This window comes from Pogona vitticeps, chromosome 9 (assembly GCF_051106095.1).
Source record: "Pogona vitticeps strain Pit_001003342236 chromosome 9, PviZW2.1, whole genome shotgun sequence".
Taxonomy (NCBI): Eukaryota; Metazoa; Chordata; class Lepidosauria; order Squamata; family Agamidae; genus Pogona; species Pogona vitticeps.
In genome coordinates, this window is record NC_135791.1 from 7,975,943 (window position 1) to 8,002,157 (window position 26,215).

Consider the following 26,215-nt stretch of genomic DNA (forward strand, 5'->3'; position numbering starts at 1 on the left):
TATGCCCACACCGAGGTCTGTGAAGAAAATCCAGACAGCAACAAGATGTTGTCGATGCAGCCTAGTTTAAAACTGAGGGCCGTGTGTGACCTAAGTATCTCACACTCTGGAGGCAGTTTCTCCAGATGCAGGACTCACAGTGGACAAGAGGGCTCTGCATTTAGGAGAGCCTGACCACCGAGCAGCTCTTAAAAGGATGACGAAGATTTTCCTTGCAAGGGACCTGGAACTCAGGTTCCCTGAAAAAAGGAAGGCGCCTCCTCGCCCCTCAGGGCAGGCCCGCCCTGCGTAACCAAGGAGACGAGGCAGGGAAGGGCAGGGCAGGCCCGGCGGAGCTCCCGCGTCTCCTGCCCGCCTCAAAAATGGCGGCGCTTCCTTCGCTGCCGCGTGACTCCTGTCCCCTAGATGTCCAGGCGGGCAACGATGATGGCTGTGGTGCGGGTATTCATGACAACCGACGCAACCTCCCACCCTCCCAAGCCTCAAAGGGGTCCTTTTTGGTCATCGGATGCCAAGTTCTAACTAGCCCTTCGCTCTCAATCAAGTACATTGGGAGTTCTACCATAGAGGACCAATGGCTAGAGCGACCCTACTCTTGTGTCTAGATAGGAAAAAGCCGACTTGTAGCGGTCTTTAAAAAAAACCCGCCCTCGCACCGGAAGTTCCGTGTATGACTCATGCTGACACCCCGCAGCCTCTCTCTCCCTTTCCCTTCCCAGGTGTGTATATGAGACTCGGTGTTCCACACCGGAAGGACCGTGGTCTTGCCTTACTGCGCAGGCGCCAGCGGCCTCTTCCAACGGAAATGGTTTCCAGCGGGGGCCGGAAGTGGGCGGAATGGTGCTGGTGACTGTGCGAAAGAGAGAAAGAGAGAGAGAGGCGGATTCGGAGTTGTGCAGTTCCCTCTGGGGGGCTCTCAGGTGGGGGATCCTGGGTGGCAAGAAGGCGTCGTGGTCGAGCCTCTCAGGCCTGGCTCGACGACGGGAAAGGCGATTGGTTGCCATGGGTCCCCCTTGGCCAGCTCGCCCCTTCCGCGCCACCCTACAAGGGCGGACCTCATTGGCTGCCGCGTGGCCTATGGGATCTCTCGTTCCTGCCCGCAAAGAGAGGGTGAAAGACACACACAGAGAGAGGGAGACAGACAGAGATGCTCCCTCCCTTTCATCCCCTCCTCCTGTTTGATGGTCCTCTATGTAGGCTGATATGAACATTTACGACTTTTGAAAGACAGGATGGTAGAGTGGCTAGAGTAGCTTGTTTTTCATCCAAGAAACTCTGGTGAAAGCATTTTGTGGAGGGGACTGCCCACTTCCTAACAGGCTTGGGGTCAGGCTGACAGGGGGACTGGATCAGATTCCACACCACCAGCCCCCTTTGAGGATCATGACCCAAGCAGGTTCAAGTCTTTCCTCCACTTGGAATCATGATGAGTAAATTGTGCCTCTTTCCCTTGTCTCAGTCTAGGCTGCAAGGCACGGTTCTTGTGAAGTTAATAAGGATGGGATGGAGGGCAGCATCTACCTGACGTTTCTGGAGAAAGAGTGGGCTGAAGTCATGGGTACAAAGGTAGGCAAGGAAGGTGGATGGTTTAGTAGCAGGGCTATAATACATGGTGTGAACTAGCAGACAGGATGGTACAGTCATTTTCAGTTTTAAAAACATCCAAGTAGCGGGTGATGGGTGACTTCTTGATACCTGTTGCCAGAGAAGATGGTGCTTGTCCAGATTGACAAATAACACGACTTGGTATAAAGCTTTGTCCTGTTTAAATAAAGCAGACCGGTGTTTGTTATAGCTCCGGTGGCTGACATTTTAAAAGCAATATATGGTAAGGAGCGCATTTTGGAGATTGTACAATGAAGCATGTGCTTCACCCGGAATAGTTACAGTATCTGTATTATATAGTCTAGCCATATCCTCAGAGAACTTTTCAGCTGAGTGTGCTGAGGATTAAGAATGGTTTTATTATGCTGGTAGACTTCTGGAACATGTTTGTAGTAATTTGTCCTCTTCCTACAAAGAAAGACTATCTTAGCAAGTCAGTTAGCTTGTGGCTGTAGTCCAACTCAGGCATACTAGAATTAGACCCCCTTGAATACAGAGGGACTATTCTCTGAGTGAAATCATATAGGATTAAACTGCTACATCACATCTGAAAGTAATTCTTCTCATTTTTATCATTTAGACACATCACACAATTATTATGCAATAGTTATGGTCTTTGCTGCTTTGAAGTCTGATAAGGAGACTAGAGTCTGTACAGGGGTCACAGGCTAAAAGGCCATAAGCTTTCCTGTGCCTTGGTGCTTGCCAACTGGGTTTTAGTGATAGTCCTAAAGGAAAATAAAACTGATGTAAACATTGCAAATATGACTTTATCAATTGTTTTGCATTCAACAGGATACTAGAGTTCACCACACATCTTGAATTAATTTCTTAGTATGCTTTCATAAGGTAGAACAAAATCAATACATCATGATGAGTTTCCAGGATTTGTTTCTAGTTGGATCTAACATCTGGCTGAATGCAGATGTAGCCATATGTAAGAATAAAGCCACTGAAGTCAGTGGGACCTAAGCAGTTGTGATTTTTAAATCTCCCCCTCCCTTTTTTGTAGGTCTACTTTTAAGTATACCTAAATATAAATGCAGTCCATAATGTGAAAGTGTCGCAAACAATGAAGGTGAACCTGGAAACAATGTTTTTCAGAACTAGCAAGCCACCAGGGTGTTCAATTGTTCTTCTGTGCTTGGCTTTGAAAAGTTACGGTATTACTGATACTTCAGACTGTGGCCGTTGTATGCACTGGGAAGAATCACTCTGAACCTCAGTTTCCCATCTGTAAAATCAGAATAATGGGATTGTTGAAGATATAAATTAAAATCATAATAGTGATACAGGAGAGATGTTTGGGTAGTGCTTCTCAGACACAGGGCTAAAAAAAACTTAAATAATTTTTAAAAGCAATATTATAAGATACTAGCAATTAGTTTCAGGAATCTCACTGAGAGGTTGGTCAGAGACAGGCTTTATATCCCCGAAATAATACGATAGATTGGACAAAGCTAGAATGGTACGTCTAGTTCAGGATCATTAGGATACTGGCAGACTTAAATTATAGTCATATGAAATCTGTGGAACTTAAGCAGCCATGACTACTTTAAGCCTCTGGTTAATCCAACAAGTTGTCCTCTTCAATATTATTTCATTTGAAGCAGGTCCTGTGGTCTTTATTCCAGCTTTATTAACATGTGTGACACTAAGATCTTAGCAGCAGGCACTAGAATGAAGAGGAGAAATCCATCAGATTCAAAGCAGGGGAAAGAAATAATTACATTTGTGGAAGGGTCAAAATCCTGATAGGATGTCTCAATATCTCCATGGGAGTCCTATTCTTTATAGATAGACCTCTTATGAGAGAATTACAGATTTGTGCTCCACACAACTGACCATGTATCTTTAAAAGAGATTTTTACTGCAGTTCAGAAGATCTTCTACCTTTTAAATATTAATCAAAGCCATTTTCTCCCCTCTTGATTGCTTATATTTCAGCAATGTACAAAGAAGTTCTTCCTTTTTCTAATATGTATTTTATTAACTTGAAAACCATATGTAGGGTACAATGAGTAAATGTATTGTAAATTATGTTCTTAATATCTAAAAATGCTAACTCTTAAATAAGTCACTTATTTTGAACCCTGGCTTACGCTCCAGTCATGTGTTAAGTTTTGTTAGGGTTTACGTTTGAGCAGTGCTGGTTGGTGTCCATTGAGTGGAAGGTACAATAGCAAATGGTAGCTGGATATGCCCATAATAAACCAGCTACTATTGTTTTTAAGTACAGTAGACTTGCATGAAGTGCACTGTTAATGTACCTGGGTCAAAGGAGGATATAATTTATGACATTAAATATAGAAAGCTAAAGTAATGTTTGTGCTTTGTTCTGTTTGATTACCTTATTTATTTTAAATATATCTTTAGCTCGCCTTCCCATTTTTAATTTTAAAACAGCTTACAAGATAAAAGTATATAAGACAAGTAATCGAAAATAAGCAGTGCAGTGAAACAGCGGACAGTAATTTAAAAGCAGTCATAAAAGTGTGATCCTTCTGGATCAGTAGTTGAAAGTTCGGCAGTGGGAAAGGAAGTGGGCTGTATCTATTGCTTTAAAGAAAAACAATGAGATTTGATGTGAGTTGAATGCATACAGAGACGAAATTTTAAAGATAGTCACTAACCTCCAGTACAAAATGAAACAGAACGAGTCCTCCAAAGGGACCCTGATTCACTTATACTTAGAACAATCATGTCTCATCAGATCAATTCTGACTTGCAGTGACCCTTTCCAGGGTAGAGAATACTTAGAAGTAGTTTTCCACTCTTTGTGTTGTTTTTCTGGGTGCACCCTGGGACTGCAGTTTGCCCGGGGGCTACACAATATGGCTCTGCTGGGATGCACAGTGGGGAAAATCAAACTCCCAACCTCTGGCTCCACAGCCAAAAACCTAATCCACTGATCTATGCCCCCTTGAAATCAGCAGGATTTCAGCCAGCAGCTTTTAAAGTTTTAACTTGTATTTCTGTTTTTGGGGGCACGCAGGATGCCCTCGGTACATAATAAAACAAGCATTGAAGCCTTTCTTCTTCTTTTTAAAAGTCTGTATAGAGACATTCAACATGCCTTATGGATCTGGCAAAAAAAAACATCTTTAGAAAAACACAGGCTATTTTCCACATAGCCTGAAAACCTTCAGGGGAAAGAAGTTGCTTCTCAGATCTGTAGACATGAATTTCCTCTGTATAGTATTTCCTTTTTGTTCATATTTATTTGCTTTGCCACCAAAAGAAGTATTTCCTTTTAAGCATATTGAATATAGATGTGAAGCCCGAGATGTTTAAACCAGTAACTCCTTTGTTGAGGCTGTCTTTTAACAACAGGATGACAGGTTTGTGCTGAGGAAATAAAAATGAATAGAAATAGAAAGGAAACTTAATTTATTTCAATGAAAAGAATGTGGCAGATGAGATTTAAATCAAGTTAACCAAAGTTCTCTTAGGAAAGAATTCAGAGAGAGGTTTACTTGCACTGTTTTTACTTAATCTGCAGAAATACTGTAATGATAGAACTAGCTAAATTGTTGATTTTAAGCTTTATTCGGTACATATACTGCCATACATTTTATCCAGGAATCCTATAGTATTTGTATAATTTGCTAACCACAGCAGTTCTAGCTGTGAGAATGTACCAACTAAGTGAGGGCCTGCTACCCTCTGGCGGTAGCTACTGTAGAATGCAGGACTTAAAACCGTTTCCTATTTCCATTTTAAAGACTTTTTAAAAACCTTGCTATTTATCTGCGAGATTTGCAAGGTTTTGTTGGCAGGAAGGGATGAAAACAAGGGTTGGGTAGATGGGAAAAACTGGTGCCAAAACCACTCAGTTGATTAGAAATAAGAGCCATTTCCTAGGCTTCAATTTTGCTTCATTTTGTTTAAGCCAATGGTTTTCTGTTTCTTCTGAATCTCATATCTGGAGGATGCTTAGGTGCATGTTTAATTGTTTTTACTAACAAAATGAGTTTTCCGTCATCTAAGGGCATGCTTTGTGCTGTCCACAAGGACGTTTCTAGATGTTTCTCCATGAAGTTGTGTGTATACACACCATCTTTCTTTCACAGAGGCATACATTCCCACTGTCCTTCCCATTAAAGGAGAGAGGACTTGTATATTACAACGTCCCTGGGTGAGGGAGTGTAGTTTGTCTCTGTACTGTTGCACATAACCCTAGGGGATTATTGCAGATGAGTGCCATGCCCTCGCTACTACAACAGAGTTAGCCGAAAAGAGTCTGTGGCTTTAAAGAGTCTAATTACTAGCAGCCAGATTGATGGGTGACAGGTATATCAATGGCTTTTATCCATGATAACTAAATGGAAAATGTGAGATAGTTTTGACTATAAGAAGTCTGGTTTTGAATTTGAAAAGGTGCCTCCTACATCAGTGTTCTAACCCCTGTGCCTCTTTTGTTCATAAAATACTTACCTCTCATTTACAAACATGCCATCACTTTTAACCTATATGTCATTGATTGTGTGATCTGATTTCAGATTCGGATGTTTCTGAATGGAACACCATTCATGAACGGCAATGGTGAAACGTCGGCTCACATCAGTGTTCAGGATGCTGCTGAGGAATGGAAGAGACCCTCGTTGCTGTGAAGTGGTTCGGTTTGCAGTGCTTTGTAGAGCCATCACGCTTCTCCTTCAGGCAAGTCCTCAAGCGCTAGACAAAGATGATTAATCTATCCACAGATCACAGTGACCCAAAGATTCAGCTTCTTTATTTGAACATGACAAAAAGAAATGTACAGTATTGGTCTTAATAGTTTTTGCACTCCTTTGCCTTTCCTTTCTTTGGGGATCAGAATGTATATTGAACCTTGCAAGTTTGTGGGCTATTGTTTTGTTTTCCATATTTGTTGGCTTATTCTTTTTTAGAGTTTTGACAGATTTAGTTGCTGTGCTGTGAAATAGTTCTAGCAGTATTCTACCTACCTGTGGTGATTTATTTTTTTCCTAGTGCCTTCAGAGCAGCTTTCACTTTACTTTCCAGAACTGCAGGACTCGTAGGATTCCTCTTCAAAGGAGTCTATCATCCTTGTATCTCTTCTATATAGGTTTTCAGTGAACTGTTTCTACCTTGTATTTGCGAAGGCTTTCACGGCCGGGATCTAATGGTTGTTGTGGGTTTTTCAGGCTCTGTCCTCTGAAGATGCCCAGCCACAGAGACTGGCGAAACGTTAGGAAGAACAACCTTCAGAACATGGCCAAAGAGCCCGAAAAACCCACAACAACCACTGTTTCTACCTTCGCTTTATTTTTATCCCGATCATGTTCTTCCCTTTTTATGTGGAGAGATAATATATGGATGGAGGATTTAGATATGCAGAAGTCTTAAACTGCTTCCCAAACAGATAGCTGTGTTAATCTGTTTTAGCATGTTGACCAAATTGAAGTGGAAAATAAAAGCAGAGGGCAAAATGTTGTGGCATCTCAAAGAGTACCAGATTTGTTTTACTGCGCCTCAAAATGTCATGGAACAAATCTGTTATCTTTAAGGTGTTGCAGAATGTTGTCCTTTGCTTTAAATTCCCCCCTTTTTTTCTTTTGCTTTAATTTGCTTGACATTAATAGTTGGTTTTCTTCTGCAGAATAAACCCTCTGCCAGCCTTGGGAGCCACACTTTACCCATCCCTGTTGTACATCATTGAGGAGGTTCTAATACTGGTCACTCTTGTGATCCCCCCGCCCCGCTCTGCTCCCAGTAATCACAGATGCTGCCAGCAGGGGAACTCCATCTGGCTCCCTGTGGCTTGTCTTGTATGTGAGTCAGCTGCTGCAAAGGCAAGGGGAACTTTATTCTCTGGCCAGCAAAGCTGTCGTTGTAGCCAAGGACATGGTTTGTTGTAAAAGCCCAGCTGCTATGCATTTTATTTCACTAGATGCAATGGCTTCCTCTCCCTTGTGCCAAAGTTTGATTGTACAAAGACTTTATAGTTTGATTTCTTTCAAAACCTTAAGTCTGCCTAGTTGATGGATCATTTTCTTTTGTTAGGTGGTTTCAGGGCCTATTCAAGACTGGCACATTAAAAATGGCACCACCATGGGCCACTGAGTACCAGTTTCAGTAGTGAAAGAAGGGACTTAACTTTCATGGCTGGATTCTGGGCTTCTAAGAGGCATCTGATTTGGTTGCCGTGACTTCTGGCTGCTCCTGCCTTCAGGATTTCCCTACTGAGGGAGGCTAGGTCGGATCCGGTCCCACTTCTCGTCCTGCTGCTAGAAAAAAGACCTTATAACACATACAGTGGTGCCTCGCTTAACGATTACCTCATTAAATGACAAATCCGCTTGATGATGAGGTTTTTGCGATTGCAAAATGATGTTTTAATGGGCAAAATTCGCTTCCCGACAATCGGTTCCCTGCTTCGGGAACCGATTCTTGGCATTATGACAATCAAAACAGCTGATTGTTGGGTTTCAAAATGGCCGCCCACTGTGGTAAAATGGCTCCCTGCTGTGCTTTAGGACAGATTTTTCGCTGCATAGGCATCGGAAAATGGCCACCCTATGGAGGATCTTCGCTGGACGCTGAGGTATTCAGCCCATTGGAACGCATTGAGTGGTTTTCAATGCGTTTCAATGGGCTTTTTTATTTCTCTTGACGAGGATTTCGCTCTACAGCGATTTCGCTGGAATGGATTATACTCGTCAAGTGAGGCACCACTGTATGTGCTTTGGGCAGTTGACTAGCACCTGAAAAGGGAGCCAGGGCTTATTACCTACCAAGTGCTGCACTTCCCTAAGCAACGCGTTTTGAATTTGTTTCACAGTTTTGAGTTGTGCTTTGAATTTAATTCTGTTTTTATAGTTGAGATTGTTTTTATTTAAATAGATACCATTTTAATTAAAATTTTAATTTTAAAAAACCAGCCACTGTGAGTCCCATTTAGGGGAGAAAGTCAGGACAGGAGTTCAGCAGTAAATAAATAAGGCAAACAGGCTGCTGGGTGAAACGTACTATTGGCCCGATCCAGCAGAGCTCTTCATAGGCTTTTAATCCAGTGAGGCTTAATTGGGTGGCGGGCCTTTATCCCTCGTCACAGCCTTCTCCCAGTGCACAGGATGCATCTCAGAGGGCTGTGCGACAAGAATTGCGTTACCTTCCTGCTTGTTGCACTGCGCAGTAGAAGAATCGCTTTCACATTACCTGTCATAGTTACCGTTTTCTGCTCTGTCTCTTTTTTCTTCTTCTTCTTCAGGCCCTTTTCAACCTCCTCATCCCCGACCATGCGGCGGACGCGTTCTCGCCACCTCGCCTGTCTGAGCCCGGCGTCTGTGACTGGTTCTTGGAATGGCTCCTGGGGGGCCTCTCCCACTGGGATGCAGAGCACTTCCTGTTCATCGCCGAGCATGGCTACGTGTATGAGCACAACTGCGCTTTCTTCCCCCTGTTTCCTCTGAGCCTGCGGGTGATGGCGGAAACGGCGCTGAGCCCCTTCCGAGAGGTCCTGAATCTCCGGAGCCGCCTGCTCCTTTCGGCAGCTCTTCTCAATGCCCTTTTTTCAGCGTTGGCCTCTTGGGCTCTGTACGAGCTCAGCTGCCAGGTCCTCGTGTGCCGCAGGAGGGCCTTCCTCTCCGCCATCCTCTTTTGCTTGACCCCTGCTAACGTCTTTATGGCTGCTGCTTATTCGGAAAGCATGTTTGCCTTTCTAGTGTTTACGGCGATGTGGAGGCTAGAAAAAGGGCAGCGTTGGACCAGCACGCTTCTCTTTTCGTTAGCCACCGGTGTGCGCTCCAATGGGCTCATCAATGCTGGATTCCTCCTCTATTCCCAGACAAAGCACTTTGCTTTCCAGCTACAGATGAAGGCAGGAACTGGGGCAAATACGCTGTCGAACGTAGGTCCCTTCCTAAAATTGGCAGCTTCTTTAGTGGCGATGTCCGCCTTTGTTTTCTCACCTTTTGCTTTGTTTCAACTCTATGCCTACCTTCATTTTTGTAACCCCAAGATTAGCCCTGAAGATGCTGTGCCAGGGCCGCTCTTGCAGCTGGCCGTGGATAAAGGGTATCAGGTTGCAGCTCTGGATGGTGGGAAGCAGCCGTGGTGCTCCTGGGATTTTCCTGTGCTGTACACCTACATTCAGGACACTTACTGGAATGTCGGCTTCCTCCGATACTTTGAACCCAAACAGATTCCCAACTTCTTGCTCGCTGCACCTGCAGTTGCACTTGGGGTTGGGGCAGCCTGGTGGTACTTCACCGCAGACCCTTCGCATTGTCTCACTCTTGGCCTGGTGAGAAGGAGGACTGGAGGAGCGCAGGGACAAGACGCCGACAGGCCAGCAGCCGGTTTTTCTTCTCCCGGTGCCTTTGTTTACGTGGTTCATGCAACATCTCTCTTGGTGTTCGGGACTTTTTGCATGCATGTGCAGGTAAGTCTGGAAGGTTTTTTGAGAGGGGGGTTCCTCCAGTTGTTCCTCCAGGTGAAGGCAACTTCATGGATTCTGAGCCAAGGATTCTCAGGGAAAGTCAGCGTTTCTAATCCTGATAGGCAGGAAGTTGTCCACACGCTAAGCAGGGGACAAACTTCAGCTGGGAGCTCCTGGAAGTTGCTCAGAGAGGACCTGAAAACAATAAAGGACACATATAGGAAGTGGTCTAAAGGCAGCCAAGTTATTCTGGCATATGAAGGAGAATATCCCATAAGCAGTCCTTTCCATTGCTGACAGTAAGAACACAGCAATAACAAATCAGAGATTCATTTGCTAACTTGGGCCAGTGGGTTGTACTCTACCATGGATAATATAGTCTTTCAAAGCCAGAGACTTACGTCACAGTAGCTGACGTCCTGTCACCTAGCTTAGTACGCTGCAATTAGAACAGGCTCATTTGAATCGGTGGCACTTACAGAGGAGTTGGCTCACCAAATTCCCACTGACTTGAGTGGGCTTGAGTAGAGCTTTCTATGCGAAGCAACGGGATTCTGAATGGGATCTGGCTGTGAAATCAATTGAAGGAGAAAAAACACTTTACGTTCGTTCTTGTTTAGGTCTGGGAGTCAGCTTGAGGAACATTTCCTGGTAAGGGCGACCTTTCCTCAGGGACAGAGACATCTGCCACTCCTCAAGGGGCCACTGTTGAGCAAAGCCAAAGTAAAAATTTAGTGGGAGTAACATTTTCTCACTTTCTGACCCTTTGCCTCCCTGCTCAGTGGGTTATCAAGGAATTTCTTGCCAGAGATTTAATGGATTTCTTCAGGAGATCATTTGAAACTAGACGGAGGACTATAGGTTGCCTTTCTAGATACCCAGTGTCTCAGATACATGGAATTTTGTGAAGATCGTCCATGAAGTGATTGGGGGGGGGGAGTCTCTTGATCTTTTAGGAACCAGATAGAAATCATGCTTCTTATGCCTCATTTGAAAGCAAACCCTGTCCCAAAGGCAGGCTATTTCCAGAGTTATCAGATATCTACCTGACACTGGTGCTGTCTAGCCCATGGCTAGTTAGCTTCCTAATCAGAATATCATGGGGCACTTTGTCAAAGGCTTTGCTGAAGTCAAGATATATTACATTGACGGCATGTCCATTGTCTACCAAGGAGGCTACCTGAACAAACCATGAGATAAGATTAGTCTGGTAGGGATTGTTCCTGACAAATCTGTGTTGCTTCTAGATAATTACTGCATTGTTTTCAAAGTTCCTGCAGAGTGACTGCTTTATAATCTGCTCCAGAATTTTCCCTGGGATTGATGTCAGGCTGACTGATATCAGTCCCAAATTCTGTAGTTCCCAACTTCTTTTTGCCCTTTTTGAAGATAGGGCCCATGTTAGCCTTCCTCCTCCCATCCTCCATTATTTCAAGAAAGTAATAGACAGTGAGTAGTTCTGAGAGTTCTTTGGAAGTAGTTCATCCAGCTCTGGAGATTTAAACTTGTTTAAAGGTACAGTGGTGCCCCGCATAACAACGTTAATCCGTTCCGGATTAATCGTCGCTATGAGGAAACATCGCTAAACGGATCGAAAAACCCATAGGAACGCATTAAACTTGGTTTAATGCGTTCCTATGGGGCCCAAACTCATCGTTGAGCGAAGTTCCTCCATAGCGCCGCCATTTTCGCGCCCTCGGTAAGCGAGGGCAGGGTGCGAAAACACTTGTGGTGGCCATTTTGGAACCGCCAATCAGCTGTTCTAGGAACATCGCAATGTGAAGATCAGTAAGCGAAATACTTACCGATCATCACAATGCGATTTTCGCCCTATCTAACCATTGCAATGCGGTCACATTAGCGATCTAAAAAAATAGATCGCTATGCGAATTCGTTGTTAAAGGGTGCGCTCGTTATGCGAGGCATCACTGTACTCCTTGACTGTTTGATTATCAGTCTCAAGCTCTAATCCTATCCCCTCCCTTTTTATTTCACATTTGCCTGGAGGGAGTATAGAGTGTCTTTTGGGAGAAGACCGAGCTGAAGTAGGAATTGAGCATTTCTGCCTTTTGTCATCGGTTATCATTTTCCATTCCCATTGAGTAGCTGAGTCACTGTTTTGCTTCTCTTGTCTTTCACTATGCATGTACTTGAAAAATGTTTTTGGTTGCGTATTCTAAAATTGCTTATTCTTGCTCATTCTCAGCTTTTGCTTTCTGAACGGCATTCCTGCAATTCTTTGCTGCCTTTCTGTACTCTTGGCCTTCCTTATATGTGTTGTTTTTGTGAAGCCATATTGATCTTTTTTTCTGCTTTCCACTTTTTTTAAAAAATTGTGTGTCTTTAGAATTTTCTATTTAAAGAAACTCTCACCCATTTCGGGATTCCTTTTCCTGTTAGGCTCTCCTGCCACACAGTTGGTTACAGAATTGTACATAGAGAGTACTAATCAATGGCTCCTTCTTAAACGGGAAGGAGGTGATGAGTGGGGTGCTCTTCAATATTTTTATTAATGACTTGGATGAGGGAGTTCAGGGAATAATTAACAGATTTGTGGATGACACAAAGCTGTGTGGAATAATACCTTGGAAGACAGGAACAAAATTCAAAAAGATCTTGATAGACTTGAGCACTGGGCTGAAAACAATAGAATGAAATTTAACTGGGATAAGTGCAAAGTTCTGTGCCTACGGGGGAAAAACAAATGAACAGTTACAAAATGTGGGGGCAGTCCATGGCTTCGTAATAGTACGAGCAAGAAGGACGTTGGAATTGTTGTAGATTACAACTTGCATATGAGCTAACCATGTGATATGGCTACAAAAAGGCAAATGCTTTTAGGCTGCATTAACAGGCGTGTAGTTTTCCATATCCCATGAAATATAGTCTCCCTTTAGTTAAGGCTCGTATGGATCACTGTGTCCAATTCTGGACACCGCATTTGAAGAAAGATGCCAACAAACTAGAGCAAGTGCAGAGCAGGGCAGCAAGGATGATTGGAAGACTGGAAAACAAGCCCTGTGAGGAAAGACTGAAAGAATTGGGCATGTTTAGCCTTGAGAAAAGAAGACTGAGGGGAGATAGGTTAGCACTTTTCAAATACATGGAAGGTAGTCAGTCATACAGAGAGGCATAATCTGTTCTCCATCATGCCAGAGAGCAGAATACCTTCCTAACTGTTAGACCAGTATGACAATGGAACCAGTTGCCTCAGGAGGTGATGAGAGCTCCAGCATTGGAGGCATTCAAACGAAAATTGGACAACCAACTGTCGGATCTACTTTGATTTGAATTTCTGCACTGAGCTGAGGGTTGGACTTGATGGCCTTATAGTGCGTCCAACTCATTATATGATTCTATGATTAGATAAGGATGCAAGTGGCTGGTGAGTTTGAGGAGGCAGCCATCTGTATCCGTATTTAATCAGAACCAGCAGAGAATCTTGTTTTGCCATAAAGACTATCAAGATTTATTTAGCATAAGCTATGGATTGTTAGTGAATAGGATAGGCCACAATCTTGACTTCTAAAGAAGATGATACCAAATAAAACTTGTTAGTCTTTAAGGTACCATAAGACTGTATTCTTGAAGGCTTTTATGGCCAGCATCCGATGGTGGTTGTAGGTTTTTAGGGCTGTTTGGCCGTGTTCTGGAGGCTTTTCTTCCTAACATTTTGCCAGTCTCTGTGGCTGGCATCCTCAGAGGACAGGAGTTAGAACTCTGCCTGTGTTCTGCTGTAGTGTGTGGAATAGTTGAGTATTTGTAGCTGTGGTATCAGCTTTTTGTCTTTTTCAGGAGATTGGGTGATTATGGTGATCAGGGTGTTTTTTGTTATGGGTGTATTGTTGTGATAAGGGGGGAGCTGATCTGTCACTGTGATTGATGGGCGTTGTTAGCTAGTCTTTTGTGCGCAGTGATCACTGGTCCTTGTGGCTGGATAGAATTCGTTGACCTTTTTGCAGGCTGTATTTTCCAGTGCTGGGAGCCAGGCTTTGTTGAGTTTTAGACATTCTCCTTTTTTATTGAAGCTTTGCTGATGTTTGTGGATTTCAGTAGCTTCCCTGTGTAGTCTAACATAATGATTGCTGGTGTTGTCCAGTACTTCTGTATTTTGAAATAGGATTTCATGTCCAGCTTAAGACTTACAATAAGACTCTTTGTTGATTTTATTAGGATTTCTAAACACCACCTGTTCGTTGAAAAGAGCTGTTCAGTGGCAATAAATACCAGTTGCCATCCATTATTTCCTTTTCTGTGATTTAAGATAATAAAAGAAGATGAGTGTTTCAAAAAAGAGGAAGCAGGGAATTCCTCTAGATTACTGGCAGCAAATGTTACTGTTTGTTCTCCTAGTGAAAGACTAACAGAAATTGCCTGTGATCCTTCTTTCAGCCTGGCACTGAGCTTCTCAGAAGTCTAGGCTGTGGCAGGAGACCAAGACGGGAAGGCACACGTCTGGAGCTGAGTTACAAACACTGACCAGAGTTTACTGAGAATAAACATAGTTACAGGGCAATGTCCTTACAACCAAGGCATTTGGAACATCTTTTAGAGCATGGTAGAGCTTTGATTTCAGAGAGAAGACTGAAAAGAGCAGACTAAGAGGCTGGCTATAGGGGTGTTTAGCCCCCTGTTTGGTCTGCAGCAGGGATGGGCACATTCAGTCCCAAAGAGCACCTTTCTGGCCCCTGCCAAGGACTTCTACTTTTTTGGTTTGAGTAGGACATGGGTCGGGGAACAGGGGTAAATTACCCCAAGTGGGGTAAAAGTGAAAATCCTGGGGGTAATGAGCAGAGTGCTACCCCCTCTCTCCCTCCCACCCCCACCCTCTGCAGCCAAGCTCAAATTGTAAACCACCTTGTCCTGTTACTTCCTTCCTTGCAGCAGGGGACTTCTAAATGCTCCGTTTGTTCAGAGATCGGGGAGATAAGCTTCCCTAATAGGTTACAGCTGGGGATTAGCCCCAGGCAATCAGCCAATCCGGGGCTTGTGAATGACTGCTTCCTTCGGAAGTGAATGCGAGAAGCAGAAGGCGGGAAAGGAGCAAGCAAGGGAAGGAGGGAAGAAAGAAAGATGCGAGAGACGGAGGACTTCATCAGGCTTATTTAAATGTATGTAATTGGAGAAAATGGAGGGAGAAAATGGAGGGAGGGAGGAAATGGTGTGTGTGTGTCTGTGTGTATGTGAGATAGAGACAGACAGACAGACTGACTCAAAACTGAAAATGAACAGGCAGTCAAGCAAAAGAGAAACTGAATTAAGGCGGGGGGGAGGGTGGCTTTTTAAGGTGCTGTCTGGGTTTATCATTGCTTTGCTTCCAAGAAGCAGGCATCTTTGAATTTTGTGGCTGCTGTCACCCTCTGCAGTGATCATGGAGCCCAAGAAAGTAAAATCTGTCACTGCCTCCATATCTTTCCCTTCTATTTGCCAGGAGGTGATGGGACCAGTGGCCAGGATCTTGGTTGTTTTTTTTATGTGGAGCTTCAGAGCATCTTTTGCGTTCTCCTCTTTCACCTTCATTAAGAGGTTCTTTAAGTCCTCACTTTCTGCCATGCTTTTGCATAGTCAATGAAGCAGAAGTAGATATTTTTCTGGAACTCTCTGGCTTTCTCCATAATCCAGCGCAGGTTAGCAATTTGGTCTCTAGCTCCTCTGCCTCTTCGAAATCCAGCTTGTACTTCTGGGAGTTCTTGGTCCATGTACTGTTGAAGCCTGCCTTGGAGGATTTTGAGCATAACCATGCTAGCGTGTGAAATGAGTGCAATTGTATGGTAGTTGGAGCATTCTTTGGCGCTGCCCTTCTTTGGGATTGGGATGTAGACTGATCTTTTCCAGTCCTCTGGCCACTGTTAAGTTTTCCATTGATGATGCTAAAAAAGCACACTGGTCCTTTGATATTGGGCTGTGGCACCAGGGTGGGTGACATGGCCTTTAGCCTGGTTTGTTCCTTTTCGCACACCACACATAGAATGATTAAAGTGGTAGGGAAAGGCCCCCCCAATTCTGCATTGGCTGTCTCTAGCAAGCATGTCATTGCTAGCACCACTCTGGCAGCCACTAATGATCCTCTGCAAGCTAGCAAAAATTTAATGCAACTTGCTAGGCACATTGGACACCTTACCTACTCCCTATACCACATCATGGCTGGAGTGCAATGTGTTCCAGCAAAAATAGTGCACATCTTTATCAAATTTGGTGCATCCTGCTAGTTCGGTACACAGCCTGTGTAGATTCAACAATATTTTTAATTCAAATAATGTATGATTTCCTTCCTTTCGAATCAAGGGGGTAATGTCGGCGTATATAAATTTTTTGGGGGGGTAAAAGGTAAAAAAGTTCCCTGACCCCTGGAGTAGGATCACACCAAAATGTGATGGAAACTATCCAAAGCAAGCTTTCTTCTTTCAATTTGCCAGTACAGTCGTGCCCCGCTGGACGATTATCCCGTATAACGATGAATCACGATGGTTTAAATGGGTTTTGTTTCATGATGATTGGTTCCCTGCTTCGGGAACCGATTTTCACTTTACAACGATCAGCAAACAGCTGATCGTCGGGTTTCAAAATGGCCACTGGCTGAAGAAAATGGCCCCCGGCTGTTTTTAGGACTGATTTTTCGCTTAACAGGCACCAGAAAATGGCCGCCGAATGGAGGATCTTCACTGGACGAGCAGATATTCAGCCCATTGGAACACATTGAACGGTTTTCAATGCATTTCAGTGGATTTTTTAATTTTGTTTGACGACGTTTGATTTCGCTGGAACGAATTAATGTCGTCAAGCGAGGCACCACTGTATTGTGAAGAAGTTTGAGAAGAGAGCCACTTTAGCATATTGTCAAATTAAGCACTTTTCTCTTAAAAGTCTAGTTGAGAACCTGCCCAATTCAGCTGTTGAGCAGGCACTTGACCAGATCTTTAAGAAAAAGGGAAAGAAAACCCTCTCTCCTTGCCTTCTTCAGTCTCCTCTTGCTTTGGCTTTTATTTTTGTTAAGTGATTTTGTAAGCAGTATACTTAGAAAAATGTTTGTCCACTTCCACGGAGCCACTTCCCTCCCAGGGAGCCAAGGAAGTGTTTAATTTGCCAATATTATGAAGTGGCTCTCTTCTTAAGCTACTTCACAATATTGGCAAATTGACAGCAGACTGCTGTGGATCAAAAAAGTCACATGAGATCCTTATGTCCTTTGGATGTGGGGTTTGCACCAAATGGCATAGCAGATTGTCTAGCAACCTTGTTTAGCCTGATCCAGCCTGCTTTTTTGAGAGGATATAGACAAGCTCAGAGTTCCCCACCAGACGGTTTGTCTACCACTCTTGCTCATCAGCAACGCATGGCTGTAGACAATGTGTTCAGGGTTGTTTGGGTTGCGTTTCAGTCTAAGGAAAGCAACATCAGTCCAACCTAATCAGCAGCGAGGCCTTAAACTGGCAACCTCCAGACAGGTTAGCCTTGCTGATTTGTTTCATCCAAAACAGTGTAGGCATGAATAATCTCTGAGACTTATTATGGCATAAGCTTTTGTAGAGTGGAGTCCACTTCATCTTAGGTTAAGTTGATCAATTCACTAAAAGCTATGACAAAATAAACATCTTGATCTTTAGTGCTGCCACCTGAGTAATTTGATCACAACTCTCCATTTTTTATGTGAACTGTGTGTGCATTTTAGAGTATGCATCCCACAGCCTTCTACAACGTACAGTGGATTCTTGGTAGAGACGTCAAGATGGGAAATGTGACTTGAAGACAGAAATTTGAACACAACTGTCTGGAAAGCTAAGACAATGATGTGCATGCACATTCAGACAAAACTTGTGCATATTAAAAAGAACAAAAAAGTCTAGAGTGATTTTTTAAAAATGCATAAATTTGATGCCCATAACTATCAATTAATCCAGAACATATTTTGTGATTTTTGGACGTGCCCATTTTTGGTCTGTAATTATAGGCAGTTTCTTAGATAGCCATATTTCCTGCCTGTTTACACCATCTCCAATTAGCAGAGAGGACATAGATTATAGCTAGCAGATCTGTAATGGTATAGATTGCAGAAGGCTGGTGTAGGGGGTGGTTGCCTGAGACAGAGACAGAATTTTCATAGAACAAGATGTGTCTTGAGGAAGGGCTGTGGAATGGCAGACATAGCCTATTTTAAACCATTTGTTCAATCCTGCAAATGCAAGACTTTCTATTTTCAGTTACTCTACTTTTAGCCTTGCAGCAGCCACAAACCAAGGGGAAAGGTACTAAAAAGTGTTTGTGGTTACAGAGCATTGTCCTGGCACCTTCTCTTCAAATGTGGGCTGGTTGACCTTACTTAAGATGTTCAGATCTCATATGAGTATCCCTGTTAGGTTAATATTCAGCTTTTTGTGGTTTCCCTCACTGGATAGTCCTCTCTGGCAGTTACTTTTAAGTCTTGCGGTACTTAAAAAAAACTATTAGATTTCTGGACTCAAGCTCACAAGAAGTACTTGGGACAGATGTTGTAGCATAGAGCAGTGGTCCCCAAACTCCAGATGTTCTTGGACTTCAACTCCCAGAAATCCTGGCCAGCAGAGGTGGTGGTGAAGGCTTCTGGGAGTTGTACTCTAAGAACATCTGAAGGCCCAAGGTTGGGGACCACTGACATAGAGCACTCTTGGTGCAGCTGCCTGCCAGTGAATCATGTCCTCTATCTAGATATTCTATTCCTTTACCCCTACCCTTCGTTTTCCAGTAGCCCCAGACAGTGAGTTTCTCATGGCCACTCATCATGCTCATTCCTTGTTGGACAGATTTTGGGAATCCCTCCCCACTTTGCATTCCCTCTTGTCTCCCAAGTTATTTTCTACTTCTGCAAATCCGGAAGCTTCACCAAAGTGACTCAACCTTAACCCTACCCCTTTTCTGCATATTTATGTTCAAAGTTTAGTGAGTGAAGATTACACCTGGAATTATTTTGAAGAGTCTTGGGCACATGGTTGGGGAACTAACTCTTCCTTTACTCATTTATAGGTCCTTACTCGTTTTTTGGGCTCCTCCTCTCCAGTTCTCTATTGGTTCTCTGCTCAACTGCTTTATGACCACGAACCGTTGTTGCAGAATGAAGGACCCTCTTCATGTTGTGGAGCGCTCCACTCCCAAAAGCCCTCACTGGATAATTCTCTTCCCAACGGGACAACAAATAAAAACCCCGTGTTTGCACTTCTGAGGAACTGGAGACAGACTACTGTTCTCACCAAATGTATTCTAGGATATGTACTTTCCTATTGGCTAATGGGGCTGGTTCTTCATTGTAATTTCTTTCCTTGGACTTGAATATTTTAGGAGTGGAGAACTAATGGCTATTCACATGACATCGGAATCCCCATCAGCTCCATCAGCTCATATGGCCAGTGTTACGCTAGGGAGTTACAGTTCAGCAACCTCTCAAGTGCCCCAGGCACTGGCTGTCAGTGGAATGCAAATGTTGCATCTTTCAGCTTGGCAGAATTCCTGTCTTCTAGGAAGTGTTTAACATTGCACAAAATTGCTGGGAGATAGTAGTTTGGAGCCTTGATAGGTGATGTTGCCAATATGTTCTGCCTTCTCCCAATTCCTAAGCCAGAGAGGCTACCAAAATACTGAAGCATGACTTGAGGCTGGTAAAAGAATAGACCGGTGGGATTGGCATCAAAGTGTTGAAGCTTGAAGTGTTACTATTCAGGTTGCCAGTCAGTGCTGTTCTCCAAGATATTGTACTCCATGGATCCTCTCCTAATGTTACCTGCCAGCAGATGTTCTTTACCCACTGAATATGCTCACATTTCACTGAGCTGTCCTGTCCTACACTTCCGAGATTTCCCCCAAAGTTTTGTGTTTTTTTTGGGGGGGGGAGGTGCTTTGGTAAATAATGGGATTATCACAATACCTCTGTCTTCTGCCATTTTGGCTTCATAAGGATCAGTACTCAATAATGTGTACTCAAGCAAGGCTTCAAACCGAAGACTGCATCCCCCCAGCCTCTGGGTTATACTTTTAATTTGGCTGCAATGGCCTTGCATACTGTAGCTTTTAGGCAAAATTTTATTTCAACTTTTCTTGTACAGGTTATGCCCTGTTTTTCTCTGTCTCTATTCTTGAGTCACACAAAAACAGGGCACACCCCATATGAGGACATTTGAGAGTAAAATCAAAGGCTGTGTGTGGAGTGAGAGGAGTATATCACATTACTGTTGTGCAGCATCCCGATAAACATGCAATATATCAAAGTACCAGGTAATTGTATGTGTCAGAACTGTGTGATACGGGACCACAGGGAAGTGTACCAAGTGACTTGCAACCTTTTGTCTAACAAGATTGGGAGAGTGTTCCTAATCTGCATCATGAGAGATGAAATCTAAAACCTGAAATTTGCCATGAACGTGCCTATACGCCTGGCCATGAATTTTGATACATTTGCGTTTCTCCTGTACCACCCCCAGCTCTGTGGTGGCTAAACTGGTGAAAATATGTGTGAAGTTGAAGCTGACTTATGTTTCTGAATGTTTAGAGAAAGTATCTCCCATCCTTGTCTTCAGATGCAATAATGGGTATTATTACACAGAATGGGAACATTTTAAAAATGAAAATGGATATAGACAGAGTTGCTCTCATTAGCAGAACTAACAGTCTAGGAATAGTTTAGCCTGCCTTGGATGCGGTTGCATTCTCCTTAAAACCCAGTTTTTGCAACTTTGGATTCTTTTGGACACAACTCTATTATTGGATAATGAGCATTTTTCACAGAGTGTTTTCCCCCAGCTTAGACTAGTCTTGTCATCTCTGCTTGTTTCAGTAGAGGACAAATCTGGTCAGGGTAGCATATGCATCATTGATTATTGTTATGATTTGCTGTGCCAAAGCTGGTCTGCCTCAACTCCTCTGTGATGGTTTTTCATAATCTGGTGAAGATCTTTCCTTTCCAGCAATATTTAGCCTGTTGGTATTGATATTCTCATGAACATACATTTTAAATGCTGCCTCTTAAAAAAAAATAAACTGGTTATTCTCTTCTTACATTTTTTTTTGTTCTAATAAGTATTACCAGCAGCCTTTCAAAATAGAAAGATGGGGTACAGCAGTTTTGATAAACAAATTTTTTCAATATACTGTACATCACAGAGAGGTATAGTTAAGACAGCAGATGTGGGTAATCACTGCTAATTCTGGACACTATCCAATTGTATATTTTAGTATCCAGTGCCAGTGGAATAGACTCAGACCCCCCCCAGTCTCCCACTAAATATGTGGAAGTGCTCATGACAACCACATATTGCACACAAACCCGGGGAGATCCCTCTCGCAAGTGAGCAAACTGACACTAGAAAGCTCTCGGACAGGTGAAGGGTCATAATACCGGCAGAGGGATTAACCGCTACATTTTAATATGAGCTTTCATGGACTTGTCTGTGTTAATTTTTGCCATGCAGGTATATAGGATGTGACCCCATGAGCATATAGCTCACATTTTCAACCACTTGTGGCAAGATCTGGGGCGACCTATTTCCCAGCAAGGACACAACATATAGTGTTCCAGCCTGACCTTTGTCATGCCCAAGCTGGACACAAAGTTCACTGACACCAAGCAGTGCAATATGCACAGAAGGAAAAGGAAAATCTGATACTGCACAGCACATAGAATTGGAATATATAATTATCTGTTCCATTTTTTTTGGCTTTATGGTTTCCAGTTTACCTTTATTCATGTTCCATGTTCCAGTTGTAGGTGTTGTGCAGCACCAGACTTTCCTTTTCCTTCTGTGCACATCAGTCACTAGACATCCTTCCAAGTTTAATCTAGTTGCATCACTGGCAACAGAGCTATTTGTAGTTGTCCATTGCTCTTCCCCAGTAGTTGATTTGAGTCCTTTATGATCTGGGAATCTCATGTTTCATTTTGGACTGTCCGTTTCCCCAAAAATAAGACCAAGTAGGATTTTTAAGGATGTTCGTAATATAAGCCATACCCCAAAAATAAGCCGGTTAAGTGAAACCCCACCCTCCATCATGGTGCAGCAACCAGAAGATGACATGACTGTATTTGAATAAATGTATATTGTTGTACATGGAAAAAAATCCCCTGTAAATAAGCCCTAATGTGGTTTTTTTGCAGCAAAAATTAATATAAGACCCCGTCATATTTTGGGGAGGAAACAGTAATAGGATTTTCATGGTAAGGGAAGTTCAGCAGAGGTTTATTATGGCCACCTTTTGTGTAGTATTGATGAAAGCTTGTGTCCCCATTGTTGTTGCCTCCTGCACCTCCCACTGCTGCCCAGTAGCTGCCTTGAAGAGTGGGTTGCCTCTTACTCTGGTATCTCAATTGTAACCCTTCTTTTTTGCCCTGGGTGACCTTCCTAGGAGTCCAGGCTCCTCCTCGTGGATTCTGGCCTCTTGAGGGCATCGGCTTCAGCTCTGCTGACACACTCGAAGCCCCTTTCACCACCTTCAGGGAAGATGAAACTCCAGGCACTACACAGCGGCCCCCATTTAAGTGAATGGGAATTTGGCGAGCTCCCCATTGAAACGGGCCTACTCTGGTCGCCACTTATGCAAAAGTAAGTCACGACTAGAGTAGGTCCAGTTGGATCCATGCAATTTTGGGAGCCACTGGCTCCTCTAATCCCCATTGAGGCGACGAGGCTAGGCAAAACAGTCTTGTTTTATGTGTGTGTGTGTGAGAAAGAGAGAGGTTCTCTTCTTCCTTTCCAAAAAGGGAAGCGCTTTGCCCATGGGCAGAGGCACTTCCCTCTTTATTCTGAAGACACCCCCCGAGCCCGGCCGCCTTCACGGTCTCTCACCCAGTCAGAAAAGAGGGAAAGCCGTGAGGGGGGAGAGGCCGGCTCTCGGCGGAAATGGGCGGGAGCAGCGGCGGGTGGGTTGAGGTGGGGGAACCAAGGGCGGCCGACCGAGCGCGTGCAGTGCCCACTCCCGGCCGGCCGCCTCCGCGGGGGCGCTGCGACCAAGGAGGCCCCGCGGGAGGGCGCGTGAGGCGACGGGCGGGGAGGGTTGAGGGGGGCCGCGCGCCGCCGGTTCCCAGTGGCCGTCTCTCCCGTCGAGGGCGGGGCCGTCCCCCCCCACCAGGCGGGTCTCTTCCCCGCCCGCCCGCTCGCTCGCCCGCCGTCCGTGTCTGCCTGCCTGCCTGCCTGCCGGGCGGTCCTGGCGCTGCCGCCGCCGCTCGGTCGGGTTGGGCCGGTGGGGGGGCCAGTCCAGCCGCCGCCGCCGCCATCCTCCTCCTCCTCCTCCCCGCTCTCGCCACCATGAAGGCATGCGAGTACCGGCAAATCCCGCCGGGCACCCCGGGCGCCCTCCCTTCTTCCTCCGAGTCGCCGGTGCCGGCGGCCTCCGCGGGTCTCCCTTCTTCTTCCTCCTCCTCCTCCGGCAGCGCCTCTGCCCCGCCGCCGCCGCCGCCGCCGCCTCCTCCTCTCCGTCCCCGCCGTAAATGGGAGGTCTTCCCCGGGCGCAACCGCTTCTACTGCGGCGGCCGCCTCATGCTGGCCCGGCACAGCGGCGTCTTCCTCCTCACGCTCGGCCTCATCGTGGTGACCAGCGGCCTCTTCTTTGCCTTCGAGTGAGTCAGGGAAGGAGGGAGGGAAGGCGGGCAGTCCGTCTATGGGCCCCCCTCAGGCGGGGGTCGTCGTGGTCGTCGTGAGGGGCCCCCACTCACCTCTTCTTTGTCCTCGGTGGTTTTTAGAGGATGCCTTTGAAGACCCCCCTCCTCCTCCCCCACCCGCCGCTCAAGCGGGCAATCATCCTTCTGGAGGAAATCCAGACTTTTGACTCCGGCTTGGATCGAGACCCGCTGGAAATAAAATAAATAAAGGCTTCGTTTAGCAGCTGCACATTGTTCAGTAGGGGATGCCATGGTTGACAGCCTGAAATGGGTGCCTGTTAAACCTTGAGTAAATGTCTGAGGGGATAAATAGCCTTTTTAGCCTTGCATGGGTATGAAATAAAAGAGCATTGTGGCAATCTTGTCCCCTCTGTGGCCAACTCAAGAAGGAAACCCGGGGAAGGTAAGCAAACAGGATCTGTTTCCTGGTTTTATAGATAGGATGCAGAGAAGTTAAGTGGTGTGTTCAGAAAGGGCTTCCTCTTAGGTAACGTGCAGGACGATTTTAGCTTTATTGTGGCCTAAGCTTTGTTGCTATGCTAAAACCTACCTCGTCAAACTAGGGTCTCTAGTCGATGGAGGGATTCTGCTTCCATAAATTGTGTTTCCGGTAATTACAAGCATTACAGGAAAAAGCAAAATAAAAATGAATGAACAGAAGAAAAATGTGGCTGCTTAAAGTCTAACTGTTATATTTTAATGTCAGCTTTCGTGGATAAAATCCACTTCCTGGAAAGGCCACATTAAATCCACGAAAGCTCCTATTAAAATGTAACAAGTTTGTCTTTAAGGTGCCGCAACAGTTTTGGGTTGTTTTTTTTAATGGTTCTTTTATTTTTATTTTGTTTTTGGCTGTCATGCTTGCGCAGACTAACATGGCTACCTCTTCTAATACTACAGGTATTACTAGGCTCCTGAAGAGATGCATTTAAACATTCACCAAAGGGCAGAGTGTCAAAGCCTCAATTGTTCTGCAAGATGGTATGGCAAAGTAGTCCTTATACTGTACTCTCCTGTACAAGGAGGGAGGGAGGGAGGTGTCAGCCTAAAGGAGGAAGGAGAGAAGGCCATGGTTTAGGGGCCACCACTTGAAATGTTAGACCCACTCCCCTTTTGCAGTGTTTTACCTCATAGTTTATGGAAGGAGTGAGCAAAATGCAATCTATGGCCTGTTGAACCTTATGGCAGTTCTCCCTTAGCAAAGAACTGTACGTACTTCACTTCAACAAGTCGGGATGTTCTTTTACGTGAACTAGCTAGTATCCCAAATAGTTAAGATACCCTTTTGCTGTCTGGCCCCCTCTGCCTTAGTGCAGAATCTCATGGCATAACCTATCACCCTATTCTATTCAAGAGGCTTCCTCCAGATCTCAGGAACAGCTCTTCAGGAAGGGATGAGTAGGTGGAATTTGCAAAAAATAGGTGCTGTCCAGCTGTGCAAGTGGCAAGCTCTTTATCCTGTTGCAAATCCATCGTCAGTTATGATCTGCATTTTAATGCCATCTTTCCTAAAGAGACCTCAGAATCTCAGAAGCAGATTATCACAGTTTAAGAAAAAACAACAGAGGAAATAAAGAAAATCACAAAGCTCCTAAGTCAGAATATGACAACAACCCAGGAACAGCAGAATTCTGAGACAGGTCCCGTGGAATGTGTTGGGTGGTTTCAGCTAAGAGGTTTATTAATTCATTATTAACATGATTGGAACAGAAACTGAATAAGATTTTGTGTTGTATTTAGTTTGTAGAATAAATTTATTTGCAGCTGGGCAGAATAATAGACCTTATGACATGATGAAGATGAAGTATCGTATATTTTAGAACTTAATAACCAATAATTAAGGGAAAATCCTAGGAAAGTTTAATCCTAGCCACAGTATTAAAGATTAAGAGGTATAAGTATTTTACTTATTTTAACCTTAGAACACAAAGAAAACAGAGGAGTGTAGATAAATAATGAAATAGAATATCCAAGTGGCTGTGGATAGAGTTCAAAAGTACATCTTGCATGGTTTAAATGAACAGCCAGTATCAAGATGAATATCCTTCCACCACACCCTCCTCTTGTGTTTGTTTGTTTTTTCATTATAAATGTGCCCATGCCAAATACTACTTTAGAATTTGACCGAAAAGTGTATGATTTGTGTATGATTAATACATTTGTTAATATTTATAGAAAAAAAGAAAACTTGTGTTAATTTTACAGTAGCAAGAAAGGAGAGAAAAGAAGTTCAGCAGTTTTAGAGAAGATCATGTACTTATCAACTCATTTCTTAAAACTTAATAAAATAGCAAAGAAACTCAGGCATGGACATTTAGAAAAACATTTCCGTAAGCCGCTAGTAGATGCCTGCTGTAGCTATATCTAAAAACAAGACAATTTTATCGGGGAGGGGATACAGTTCTTTCACTATTTCTCTCTCTCTGTCTCTCTCTCTCTCTGTGTGTGTGTGTGTGTGTGTGTGTGTGAGAGAGAGAGAGAGAGGGAGGGAGGGAGGAAATATTCCCCCCCATCACCAAGCTTGCTTTTTAAAAAACCTCTTTTTCAATAAGGACTGACAGACTCGATCTTTTCAAAGCTGGATTAAACCATTGGTTTAGTCATTATCA

General features: G+C 44.2%; 2 protein-coding genes across 16 annotated transcripts in view; both read left to right on the forward strand.

Annotated features, from left to right (window-relative positions):
• The first annotated feature begins 362 nt into the window (after positions 1-362).
• Positions 363-21,010, forward strand: PIGV (phosphatidylinositol glycan anchor biosynthesis class V). Of its 5 annotated transcripts, none has more exons than XM_078380033.1 (5): positions 363-920; positions 1,460-1,566; positions 6,108-6,267; positions 8,822-9,994; positions 14,384-18,192. In XM_078380033.1, exons 3-5 carry the CDS (start codon positions 6,148-6,150, stop codon positions 14,468-14,470), a joined length of 1,380 nt encoding a protein of 459 aa, XP_078236159.1. In that variant the 5' UTR covers positions 363-920; positions 1,460-1,566; positions 6,108-6,147; the 3' UTR covers positions 14,471-18,192. The 5 variants fall into 5 exon arrangements, with proteins under 5 accessions (XP_078236159.1, XP_078236160.1, XP_072835961.2 ...); XM_078380034.1 differs by lacking the exon at positions 14,384-18,192 and adding an exon at positions 10,612-14,094 and having other exon boundaries at positions 364-920; XM_072979860.2 differs by lacking the exon at positions 14,384-18,192 and adding an exon at positions 18,989-21,010 and having other exon boundaries at positions 371-920.
• Positions 21,011-23,103: 2,093 nt separating this feature from the next.
• ZDHHC18 (zDHHC palmitoyltransferase 18) overlaps positions 23,104-26,215 on the forward strand; it is a 34,541-nt gene continuing 31,429 nt past the window's right edge. For 6 of the 11 annotated variants that reach the window (XM_072979851.2, XM_072979852.2, XM_078380036.1 and 3 more), the window contains exon 1: positions 23,105-23,564. In XM_072979851.2, coding sequence (XP_072835952.2) covers positions 23,254-23,564 — 311 coding nt within the window. In that variant the 5' untranslated portion in view covers positions 23,105-23,253. Of the gene's footprint in view, positions 23,565-24,506; positions 24,588-26,215 lie in introns of all 11 variants that reach the window. The other 5 variants (XM_078380037.1, XM_078380035.1, XM_072979857.2 and 2 more) reach the window with 2 other exon arrangements.